At 33.3% G+C, this 13036-nt stretch overlaps 2 protein-coding genes and 1 pseudogene across 2 annotated transcripts; all 3 read left to right on the top strand.

Annotated features, from left to right (window-relative positions):
* Positions 1-6356, top strand: part of LOC100812312 (aldehyde dehydrogenase family 3 member H1-like) — a 28180-nt pseudogene extending 21824 nt beyond the window's left edge.
* Positions 6357-11462: 5106 nt separating this feature from the next.
* Positions 11463-12065, top strand: LOC102666934 (uncharacterized). Its single transcript, XM_006603290.1, has one exon. It carries the CDS (start codon positions 11463-11465, stop codon positions 12063-12065), a length of 603 nt encoding a protein of 200 aa, XP_006603353.1.
* Positions 12066-12421: 356 nt separating this feature from the next.
* Positions 12422-12808, top strand: LOC102666802 (uncharacterized). The gene has a single exon (XM_006603289.1). The coding sequence runs from the start codon at positions 12422-12424 to the stop codon at positions 12806-12808; it is 387 nt and encodes a 128-aa protein (XP_006603352.1).
* Positions 12809-13036: the final 228 nt, after the last annotated feature.

Genomic DNA, 13036 nt, shown 5'->3' with positions numbered 1-13036 from the left:
CTTCTTGAGATGAGTGGGACATTCAGCTATGATGTGTCCATAGCCTTCACACCCATGGCATTGAATTCCTTTGCTGTGACTGGGCTTTACATCTGATCTTTTCTGGTATTTACTGCCTTTCCTGATGTCGAAAGGGATGTTCTGGACATGTGGTTTCTGCCTCTTGTCCATTCTGTTCAGCACTTTGTTGAACTGCTTTCCAAGGAGCACAACTGCATTTGTCAGACCTTCATCAGTATCCAGGTCATACTCATCTTCTTCTCCTTCATCATTGGACACGAAAGCTAGATTCTTGCTCTTCTTTTCAGCCCTATCCGAGAGTCCTAGCTCAAAGGTTTGAAGAGAACCAATGAGTTCATCAACTCTCATGTTGCAAATGTCTTGGGCCTCCTCTATTGCAGTGACTTTCATGTCAAATCTCTTAGGCAAGGATCTGAGGATCTTTCTCACCAGCTTTTCATCTGTTATCCTCTCTCCCAAGGCAGTGCAAGCATTGGCAATTTCAAGAATGTTCATGTGAAAGTCATGAATACACTCTTCCTCCTTCATCTTCAGATTTTCGAATTTTGTAGCCAAGAGTTGCAATCTGGACATCTTCACTTTGGAGGTTCCTTCATGAGTGATTTTCAGGATCTCCCATGCATCTTTGGCCACTGTGCAAGTGTTGATCAGTCTGAAGATGTTCTTGTCAACTCCATTGAATAGTGCATTCAAAGCTTTGGAGTTTCCAAGTGCCAATTCGTCCTCTTCTTTAGTCCAGTCTTCTTCTGGCTTCAATTCATCAGTGGGCTTCCTTCTGTGTCCAGCATCTTGGGATGTCCCAGCCTTTGATGACAGCTTTCCAGGTTCTGCTATCCAGTGATTTGAGGAAGGCCACCATTCTTGCTTTCCAGTATTCATAGTTGCTTCCATCAAGAATTGGTGGTCTGTTCACTGGTCCTCCTTCTTTCTCCATGTTCATCAGAATTTATCTCCCCAGATCTCACTCTGTGATTTCGAGTGTTGGCTCTGATACCAATTGAAATTCTGATACCAGGGGACAGATGTCGTACAGGATGTCACGACATCACGCTTCAGAACATGCAGTTTATGTGTGTCCGTATGAACAGATTAAACAAGTAAATAACACAAGAGAATTGTTTACCCAGTTCGGTGCAACCTCACCTACATCTGGGGGCTACCAAGCCAGGGAGGAAATCCACTCTCAATAGTGTTAGTTCAAGGTCTAACAACCCCTGTTTACAACCTTCTCACCTAACCACTACCCGTGCGATCTCTACCTAAGACCCAATCTTAGATATGAGAACCTCTGCTCACTCCCTCTCACTCACACTCTCGTGTTTACAATTAATTCAAAGACACATCAGAGATCAACTCTGTACAAAAGGGATCAACCCTACACAATAGAGATCAACTCTAGACACAAGGTCCAACACTTGATGTTAGGATAACACCAAGGTGGCTCACAAAACACTCAAGTCCCAAAACTCACAAAATAACTCTTTAATCCCGGACTCGGTACAGAACTCGTGCAGCCTCCATGATTATATAGCCGTGTACGATTCTGGGCTGCAAGTTCTTGATGCTGGAGGAGATCTATCTTCTTCTGAAAAATCTGCAGTTAAAGAACTAAAAGATAACTTTTGATCTTTTAGTTTGAATCTTTAATCTTTAATCTTTAATCCCTGAACGAACTCTTCTACTTTGAAATTCGAACTTTAATGATCTTTTAATTCGTTCCTAAAGATAGATCTTCTAATCTCTTGCTAACTGCACAATAATCTGTTAAAGATATAACAGATTTATATGTCCAGTATTATCGGGCCAGATGTCAGGACATCGTATCCGACATCTTGGATCCTGCAGCTTCAATGCTTCACTTGACTTTTATCTTGCATTGTACAGCACTTCCAGTATTCTCGAGCAGGATGTCAGGACATTGTATCCGACATCGTGGATCCTTCAACTTCAATTCATCACTTGACACTTTATCTTGCCTTGTGCATTATGCAGCCCGATCTTATTCCTTGACATAACGTTGGACATCATGTGCAGCAACTCCAGCTTTCCTTCATTGTCTAAGTGCTTATGTTTTAACAAAATCTTAGCCAACCTTTTTAAACTCAGTAGTGCTAAGCACTAACACCAACCACTACCACTTTTAACTCCACACAACAATTGCTTTTCATTTTTTGATTCAGCCTTCTCTCTTCCTCTTGGTGGCCATGAATTCTCTTTTCTCTTCCTTTATCTTTTGCTTCATTATTCTTCATTTGTTTATCTTTTCAATTTGATTGTATGTTTGTCTTTTTCTTTTCCTTGTTTTTTCGTGTTTCTCTTTCTACTGCTACGTGTGCTTTAAGCTAATATGTATGCTTGGTTGTTTGATTAGTACTGGGGCTCGAGTTTGTCAAATTGTCCCTATTGGTGAAATGCATACACATAAAAGAACCAAACATATAAAGGTATATAGATAGAATTGACAAGTAGTGTTACTGTGCATTTTACATGGCTTTTCTTCTTTATGCAACATTTGTGCTGCAAGTTAAAGTCTAAATCTCCTCTTTTTACATGGTTTTTCTTCTTCACTCTTTATTATAAATATCTAAATATACTTGTTTTTTTCTTCATATATTTTGTTATCTTATTCATCTTCATCTATGGTTATATTTCTTATATTTTCCTTCATCTATTTTTTTTATTTTATCAACTTTTTGTTAGCAATTTTGGTATATATATATATATATATATATATATATATATATATATATATATATATATCACATAATTGAATGAGTTAGGATCATTATATTATCATTCAAAATATTAAAGTGGCCTAATCAATATAAAATTATGGCTAAGGGCATATATGCCATTAATTGTGTAGATATCATTAGTGATATTATAATTTGATGAGAGATCAAATTATAATTATCAAATTTGGGATAACAGATGGTAGTTACCAATATAAGAGGTTATGGTCTCCATTTGTAGAGAAAAGCGAGTACAATTTTGCTTTTTTTTTTTCTCTTTATCCTGATCAAAAGATAAAATTCAAATAAGAAAATAAAGCTTTCTACATTTGGAAGATCATAAAACCAGTCTTGATCCATCAATCTTTCATCATTCCATTATGGCTAATCCAAGTAAGCTTTCGTATTTAGTTTTCATCATGATTTTGAGTATGAGAACTATTCATCTTTATGCAGTAATTTCTTTATACATAAATAGAAAGCATGTGGTTAGAATTGATGATTAGAATCAAATTAGGTTGATTAATTGAATCCCTACAATTGAGCCACCCATACTTAATTCATGTATGATTTTGGAAATTTTATTTATTCAGGCATATTCTAAATTTTAAATGAATCTAGATATTTTATATATTGTTGCTTGATCTTACCTTTTACTAAAGCATAACTTCCAACAATATTTAAATGCACCGTTCATCTAAAGCTTAAAGTGCATCATATATATATATATATATATATATATATATATATATATATATATATATATATATATATATATATAACTTTTTGTTTGTTCTTACTTTTAGATGTTGCTGCAGTAAATTAAAATAATAATCATGGGCTTCTAAAATTTAAAATAAATAAATAAAGTTAAAATAATTTACTCTAGAAATGTTTTAATTTTGGATTTGGTGCATGAATGCTCAAAATTTAGCTATGGTATATCATTTTAATTGTTTAACATTTAAATGAGCTAATTGAATCAAGATATCACCAAAGTGACCTCTCTTGTGTAGATTGTTCATGAGAAATGTTAACGTGTGTGATTATTTATATGAATGGTGATTGACCCAAAGGAAAGTTACGATTTAACTAATTTACATACACACTTGTGATGTTAAACATATGATAATTATGAGGTTTTACATATGAATGACAAGTCACATCAAAATATGAATTTGTTATTTGATATGCTTTTATTGTCAATGTTTGAACATTACAACAAGGATATCACTAGCAATTAATATCACTGTCCAAAGACTTGATATTAATGGTACACTAGATATATCTTGAGATGAGATATACCATTATTTAAATGCATTGATGACTGTTAAGCTTATTGTATTATTTGTTTTTTATCTGTTCAATTGTTGTTTCTATATCTGCTAATCTGAATTCGGTTTCGGTCCTTAATGGTACAAATTTTAAAGACTAGAAAGAGAACATGCAAATTATTATTGGCTGCATGGATCTAGACCTTGCATTAAGGATTTAGAAACCTCATTCTCCTACGGATTTAAGAGGAAACTTCATGAGAAGTGGGATCACTCAAATCGCATGAGTCTTATGATCATTAAGCGTGGTATTCCTGAGGTCTTTAGGGGTATTATTTCAGATGATATAACTAGTGCCAAATAACTCCTTGCTGAAATTGAAAAGCACTTTGCAAAAACAAGTAATCTTCTTCAGAACTTAATTTCCATGAAGTATCAAGGTAAAGGAAATGTCAGGGAATACATTATGGGAATGTCAAATATTGCGTGAAAATTAAGGGCACTAAAGCTTGAGCTATCAAAAGACTTGCTTATTCATTTAGTGATAATTTCTCTACCTTCACAGTTTAGTCAGTTTAATCTCTTATAAGAAGGAGAAATGGTCTCTTAACGAGCTCATTTCATACTGTGTGCAAGAAGAGGAAAGGATGAAGCACGGTAAGTGCTCATGTTATGAGTACCTCTAAAGACAAGGGCAAAATAAAAAGAACCGAGGAGCCCAAGAATGAAGCTGCTAAGGGTCCAGCACAAAAGAAACAAAATTAAGGTGACAACTGTTTCTTTTGCAGTAAGCCTAGACATGTAAAGAAGAAATGTAGTACCAAATATCATGCTTGGCGTGCAAAGAAAGGTATGTTTCTTACTTTGGTCTATTTTGAGGTCTTTAGATTCAGTACCTAGAAACACTTGGTGGTTAGATTCTAGTGCCACTACTAACATCAGTGTTTCAATAAAGGGTTGCCTAAGCTACCGGAAGCCAATTGATTCTTAAAGATGGATATATGTTGGAGATGGTAAATTGATGGAGGTGGAAGCTATAGGGCACTTTAGATTATTATTATGTACTGGTTTTTATTTGGATTTGGAAGACACTTTTGTTGTACCGTCATTTAGACGGAATTTGATTTCAGTTTCTCATTTGGACAAATTGGGTTATTTGTGTTCATTTGGAAACAACGTGTTTAGGTTGTCTTTCAATTCAGATATTGTTATAACTGGTTCACTTTTGGCTTATGATAATCTATATTTACTTGATAATGTAGCTTCCTATGGTGAATCCTTTAATGCAGAATTGCGTTGTACTAAGCGTAGAATTGATAATACAAACTCAGGAGCATTACTGCATAAGCGCTTAGGTCACATTTCTAAGAATAGAATTGAATGACTTGTGTCAAACGAAGGCTTGGATTCCATTGATTTCACAAGCTTTGATGTTTGTGTTGAATGCATTAAAGGTAAACAAACCAAAAGCAAGAAATTAGGTGCATATAGAGCTACAGACGTCTTAGAATTGATACATACGAATATTTGTGGGCCATTTCATACACCTTCATGGAATGGTCAGCAATATTTTATATCATTCATAGATGATTACTCCAAATATGCATACCTATTTCTTATACATGAAAAGTCACAATCTTTGGATGTGTTCAAAACATTTAAAGTTGAAGTTGAAAATCAACTCAACAAAAGAATCAAGAGTGTCAAATCTGACTGTGGTGGTGAATACTATGGCAGATATGACGGTTCAGGTGAACAATGTCCGAGGCCTTTTTCCAGGTATCTAGAGGAATGTGGAATCATCCCGCAGTACACCATGTCGGGATCACCTAGCATGAATGGTGTGGCTGAAAGACGAAACTGAACTTTTAAGGATATGGTAAGAGGCATGATTTGTCATTCTAACTTACCATAATCACTCTAGGGAAAGACACTAAAGACTGCGGCTTACATTCTAAATAGAGTATCAACTAAGGCAGCTACCAAAACACCTTATGAGCTTTGGGTTAGGCGAAAGCCTAGTCTAAAACATTTTCATGTATGGGAATGTCCAACTAAGGCAAGGCCTTATAAGCCAAATGAAAGAAAATTGGACTCCCGAACAGTGAGCAGCTACTTTATTGGTTATTCTGAAAGATCCAGGGGCTATAAATTTTATGATCCAAAATTAAAGACAATTTTTGAGATGGGGACTGCCACATTCTTTGAGGATATTGAGTTTGGGGGAAAGAATAAGGTTAGAGACTTTGTCTTAGAGGAAGAATCAGTAACAATTCTAGAACCGATTCATATAGTTGTTTTTGATCAAGCAAATCCGAAACCTCTATAAGATATTTTTATTGAATCTCCCACTCAAGATAATTTGGTCGTTCATGAAGAACAAACTCAAGATCCTCAAAAACCTATGCTTCACGAGCCAGTACCTTTGCAGAGATCTACAAGAGAAATAAAAAATGCTATTCCAGATGATTATGTGGTATTTCTCCAGGAACATGAGGAAAATAATGGTACGATGGAAGATGACCCAGTCAACTTCCATCAAGCCATGCAAGATTCCAATTTAGAAAAGTGGATTGAAGCAATGAATGAGGAGTATAAGTTCATGCAAGACAACAAGATTTGGGAACTTGTCCCATTACTAGAAGGTGTGAAACCCATTGATTGCAAACGAATATTTAAGACCAAGCGGGATTCCAAAGGTAATGTGGAGAGGTATAAGGCTCGTCTTGTGGCGAATGGTTATAGCCAAAAGGAAGGAATTGACTTTAAAGAGACATTCTCTCCAGTTTCATCGAAAGACTCTTTTAGGATAATCATGGCTCTTGTTGCACATTATGATTTGGAGCTTCATCAAATGGATGTCAAGACAGCATTTCTCAATGGCAACATTGATGAGACAATTTATATTGTGCAACCAGAAAAATTTGTGTCAGGCGACCCAAAGAATATGATTTGCAAATTGACAAAATCCATTTATGGGATAAAACATGCATCTCGTCAATGGTACCATAAATTTCATCAAGTAATTCTCTCATTTGGTTTCGAGATGAATCTTGTTGATGATTGTGTGTATCACAAATTCAGTGGGAGCAAGTACATTTTCTTGGTCTTATATATTGATGACATACTGCTTGCCACCAATGATATAGGTATGTTGCTCGAAACCAAGAGATTTCTATCAAGAAACTTTGAAATGAAAGATCTTGGTGACGCCTCCTTTGTATTAGGAATTCAAATACGCCGAGATCGATCTCGGGGTATTCTCGGACTATCACAAAGGAGTTATATTGAAAAGGTACTTAAAAGATTTGGCATGCAGGAATGTAAATCTGGGGATACTCCAGTTGCTAAGGGAGACAAGTTCAGTCTCAAACAGTGCCCAAAAGGAAATTTGGAAATTCAGGAAATGCAGAAGATTCCCTATGCATCAGTTGTAGGGAGTCTGATATATGCCCAAGTATGTACGCATTCGGATATATCATATATCGTTGGGGTATTAGGCAGATATTTAAGCAATTCAGGAATGGATCATTGGAAAGCAGCCAAAAGAGTTATGAGGTATTTGAAGAGAACAAAGTATTATATGCTCACATACAAGAGGCTAGATCAGTTGGAGATCATTGGGTATTCTAACTCAGATTATGCAGAATGCCTAGATAGTTTGAGATCCACTTCAGGTTACATTTTCATGTTAGCTGGTGGTGCAGTTTCGTGACGCAGTGCCAAGCAAACCCTTACTACTTCATCCACTATGGCGGCAGAATTTGTGACATGCTATGAGGCATCAAATCATGGCACAAACTCCATGGTAGCAGATCCTCTTACTAAGGGACTTCCACCCAAGGTCTTTCATGAGCATGTTGCTCACATGTGTGTTTTACAGTTCGAAGAATCTTTGGTTTAGTGTGAGTTAGTCACTTTTATGTATTTTATGTTCTATGTTAGATTTTATGTATGCATACATTGACTTTTGGACATATTTGGTTATATATATATATGTGTGTGTGTGTGTGTGTGTGTGTGTGTGTGTGTGTGTGTGTATGTTTTATTATTCAGTTATTACACTTTGTACATTAAGGTTATTAAATGATCTCATTGAGGTAAAGTAGGACCAGTTGAGAATAGACATATACAGGCCACCTTCACATAATTTTCATGCTACACATTTCATGATAAGTCTATGTCATTTGATTTTGTCAGCATTAGTGATCATTGATGGGTTTAGTTGTGATTGATACAATGAAAATTGCTTTGGTTCTACGTGCGGATGTAATCAATGGACAAGATTTTGGGAATATGCTCAAGGCATGTAATGGAAAATTTTGAGCTCATAAAGTCTAACACATTCATAAGGATTGTAAGGATATATATATTTTTGTGACTAGTGGGAGATTGTTAGCAATTTTGGGTCATACATATATATCACATAATTGGATGAGTTAGGGTCATTATATTATTAGCGAAAATATTAAAGTGTTCTAATCAATATAAAATTATGACTAAGGGCATATATGTCATGAAAGGCTAATTGTGTAGATGTCATTAGTGATATTATAATTTGATGAGGGGCCAAATTATAATGATCAAATTTGGGGTAACTGATGACAGTTACCAATATAAGAGGTTATGGTCCCATTATGGCTAATTCAGGTACGCTTGGAAGAGAAAATTTAGATAAGAAAATAAAGTTTTCTACATTTGGAAGATCATAAAATCTATTTTGATCTTCGTTAATCTTTCATCATTCCATTATGGCTAATCCAGGTACGCTTCCGCATTTAGTTTTCATCATGATTTTGAGTATGAGAACACAATGAGATTTTATTCATCTTTATGCAATAATTTCTCTCTACATGGATAGAAATTAAAACATGTGGTTAGGATTGATGATTATCTGTTAGAATCAAATTAGATTGATTGATTGAATCCCTACACTTTTGTGTTCCTCTTCTTCTTCTTCATATCAATGTTATTGTTTTCTTGATTTATTTATTACAAAATCATGAGAATCAAATTTGTTTTTCATCAATTTAAAAATCTACCAATTTGTTAGTCAAACCTGCCCATTTTTTTAATTTTAAAAATAAACTAATTTGTCTACTTAAAGTATATCATATACTATATTTCTTATTTATTGTTTTCATTTACTGAAATTATAAATATGTCCTTTATTGCTCCAATCCATTTTAAGTGAATTCGATCTTTTACTTCTATTTTTGTCATTTCTTACGGTGTTGGATCGATCAATGAATTTTTATTGGGACCTAATATGATGTTTTTACATGATGACTCAAATGTGCTCATATTTATTGTATCGTGTTTAATTCTGTTTTTTGATTATTTTATTGTGTTTTTTACATTTTTATAAAAAAAAATAAAAGGTTATATTTTCATAGTGAAAGTAAAAATACAAAACAATACATTATTGAATTTTGGTTGGGTCCTAATATGATGTTCTTACATGATGACTCAAATGTGCTCATATTTATTGTATCATGCTTAATTTTGTTTTAATTTTTCTGTCTATTTTTCATGCAGTGGGAGGAGAGGTCAAAATTAAACAGAGATGCAACACACAAATATATTTGCTATTGAAGCCAAAGACAAAAACATGGAGGGAAATTTAGAAGGAAAAAAAATGATAATTACACATTGATATCAAATTTTTAATGACCATAAAGTTTGTGATGTCAGAGGTCGTCTTTCCTAGATGAATAAATTCCTAATTAGGATCAATAAAACACCCAATAACGTGACTATATTAAATTTAATGTCTTAGTAAAAATAAAACAAATGCAGCGAAACATGACTTCTATACTTAATTTTCAGCACGTGTTTGTACTTTTTGCGCAATTCACAAAATATAATTTATTAAATAACTATAAATAGTAAATGAACAAAAAAGTATATTGAAGCCAACGACAAAAGCATGAGGAAAATTTAGAAGAAAAAAATGATAATTACACATTGATATCAAATTGTTGATGACCACATAGTTCATGACGCTGGAGGTTGCCTTTCCTAGATGAATAAATTCCCAATTAGGATCAATAAAACACCCAATAACCTGATTATATTTAATTTAATGTGTTAATAAAAAAATAAAAAAATGCAGAGAAACATGACTTCTATACTTAATTTTCAGCACGCGTTAGTACTTTTTGCACAATTCACAAAATATAATTTATTAAATAACTATACATAGTAAATGAACAAAAAGTTTTAAAAAGTATATATATATATATATATTATACTTATGTATAATTGCTTAATTATTTGTATATATATATATATAATTAAGCAATTATATATATATATATATATATATATATATAATTGATGTATAGGTCAGAAATTATAATTATGTTAAATTTAGTTCCATGAAAATATGTTAATACAATAGAAATGTGAACAAATAGATACAATAGTTTTTTTTAAAATATGATTTTCATAGAAAATTATATAATAATATAAGATATTAGTTCTTTACAGATTTTATGGATTTTTTAAAAAAAATTATGCTTTCTTTAAAACAAATATCATGTTATTTTTATTATCAAAAAAACTAAATTATTTTATTTGTCTTTTTATAGTTTTCAATGGTTTTTTTAGGTAAGACAACATAATATCATGTATTATATTTTTTCATTTCAATATTTTAAATATGATAGTTTTAATTAAATATATTTTTCAATATTTCTATTATAGTTACCTTGAATATTGCAGGTAAGCAAATCGTGCTAAAATACCATCATTGTTCAGTCTCTCAATTAAAGAAAAATTATTATTACAAAACAATTATAATTATGGATTAATAATATCTTTGGTGTAGTCTTTTTATGTATCCTTTGGACTTGTAAAATAAGATATATGCTACTTATGTTGAGGGACGAATCCAGCACTATATTAAAGGTAGTTGAAATGTTTTTTACACAATTATTTAAATATTTAATCTCTAATAAATAATTATTTAATAAATGATAAGTTTGATGAAAAAAATATTTATTATTTATTATTGATTTTATGAGTAAAACTAAATATATGATGCACTACTAGAAAAAAATTAAGCAAATATTAACTTAAAAACTAACCAACTATATTTATACATATATATATATATGTATGTATGTATGTATGTTGTAATTCAGTTAGTTAGTGATTTATTTTGAAGTTAGTTTGATAGCTATGAAGGTTGTTATAACTACATGTGCAATGTATAAATAATAGTGATCATGAATGAGAAGAATGAGAGTGCAGAAGTCTTAATTCAGAATTTTAAGTTCCCTCTATTTTCTCAGTCAATTCCTTCATCTTCTCTTATTCTCTAACATAGAGTGAGTGAGTGCATAGTGTGAGTGTGTGTGAAGAACTTTATTTGTTCCAACAAACTGGTATTCAGAGCTGAAGTTCAAGATCCTTGGATACCGAAATTGAGATGACTTCCTCGAATGGAAATTTTCCAGCATCTATGCCTGTTCTCATAGGCAAGAACTATGATGATTGGTGTGCTCAGATGAAGGTAATCTTTCGATTTCAAGATGTGACAAAAGTGGTGCAAGAAAGGGTTCAAGAACCTGACAAGAACCCAACTGATGCAAAGAAGGTGGCTCACCGAGATTTAATGAAAAGAGATGCAAAGGCATTGTTAATTATTCATCAGTGTGTAGATGCAGACAATTTTCAGAAAATTAGATTTGCTGATACTGCAAAGAAGGCATGGGATACTCTAGAGAAATTCTATGCAGGGGATAGCAAACTCAAGAAGGTGAAGTTGCAGACCTTGAGAAGGCAGTATGAACTTCTACAAATGAGTGATCAAGAAAGCATTGGTGAGTTCTTTTCACGAATCTTGGCAATTACAAATCAAATGAATGCTTATGGTGACAAGCAATCAGACTGGGGGATCATTGACAAGGTATTAAGAACCTTGACACCAAGATTCGGTCATATAATGGTGGAAATTGAGCAAGGCCATAATCTTGAAGAAATGAAAATTGAAGAACTGCAAGGAATACTTGAAGCTCAAGAGATAGGTTAAATGAAAGAAAATCACAAAGATCAGTTGAGCAAGCTATGCAAGCCCAAACAACCAAAGGGAACAACTATGATGGTGGCAAGAATAAGAAGGGAAAGTGGAAGAACAATAAGTGGAAGGGGTCAAGTGAGGGCTCCAGCAGTTCTGTAAATCATAACCAGAATGAAGAAACTGACAAGAAAGGTGGAGGGAATCACAAAGTGGGCAAGAAGAAATTCAACAAGAAAGGGATTCAGTGTTATAACTATTAGAAATGGGGACATTTTGCAAATGAATGCAAAAATAAAAGGGTTCCAAGAAATGCAAATGAGGCTCAATTGACACAAGATGAAGATTATGACTCTAATAAAGTGTTACTAATGGCAACAACAAACTCAGAAGAAGACAATGTTAATTTGTGGTATCTTGACATAGGTTGTTCCAATCACATGACTGGACATAGAGAGTGGTTTGTAAACATTGACGATAAGGTGAAGAGCAAGATCAAGTTTGCAGATAACAACTCTGTAACGGTAGAAGGCATTGGAAATGTGATGATTCAGAGGAAGGATGGACAACACTCATTTATCAATGATGTGCTATATGTTCCCAATATGAAGAATAATTTGCTGAGTTTGGGACAGTTGCTAGAAAAGGACTACTCAATGCAGATGGAGGACAGTCAAATGAAGATATTTGATAGCAATAGGAGGTTGATTCTAAAGGCCCCTTTGTCAAGAAACAGAACATTCAAGATTGGAATTTAGATTGCAGAATTTCAATGCTTGGCTGCTTCTATAAGTGATGAAAGCTGGATGTGACATCATAGGTTTGGTCATCTAAATTTCAGGAGTTTAAGTGAATTGAAAAGTAAGAAAATGGTTCATGGTCTTCCCCAAATTGAGATACCAAAACAATTGTGTGTTGAGTGTTGTGTCTCAAAGCAACCAAGGAATTCTTTCAAGTTAGAAATTCCAATCAAATCCAAAAGAAAG

The sequence above is a fragment of the Glycine max genome, chromosome 4 (genome assembly GCF_000004515.6).
Source record: "Glycine max cultivar Williams 82 chromosome 4, Glycine_max_v4.0, whole genome shotgun sequence".
Classification (NCBI taxonomy): Eukaryota; Viridiplantae; Streptophyta; class Magnoliopsida; order Fabales; family Fabaceae; genus Glycine; species Glycine max.
Note: the sequence above shows the minus strand (reverse complement) of the source record. Positions and strands in the feature narration are given on the sequence as shown.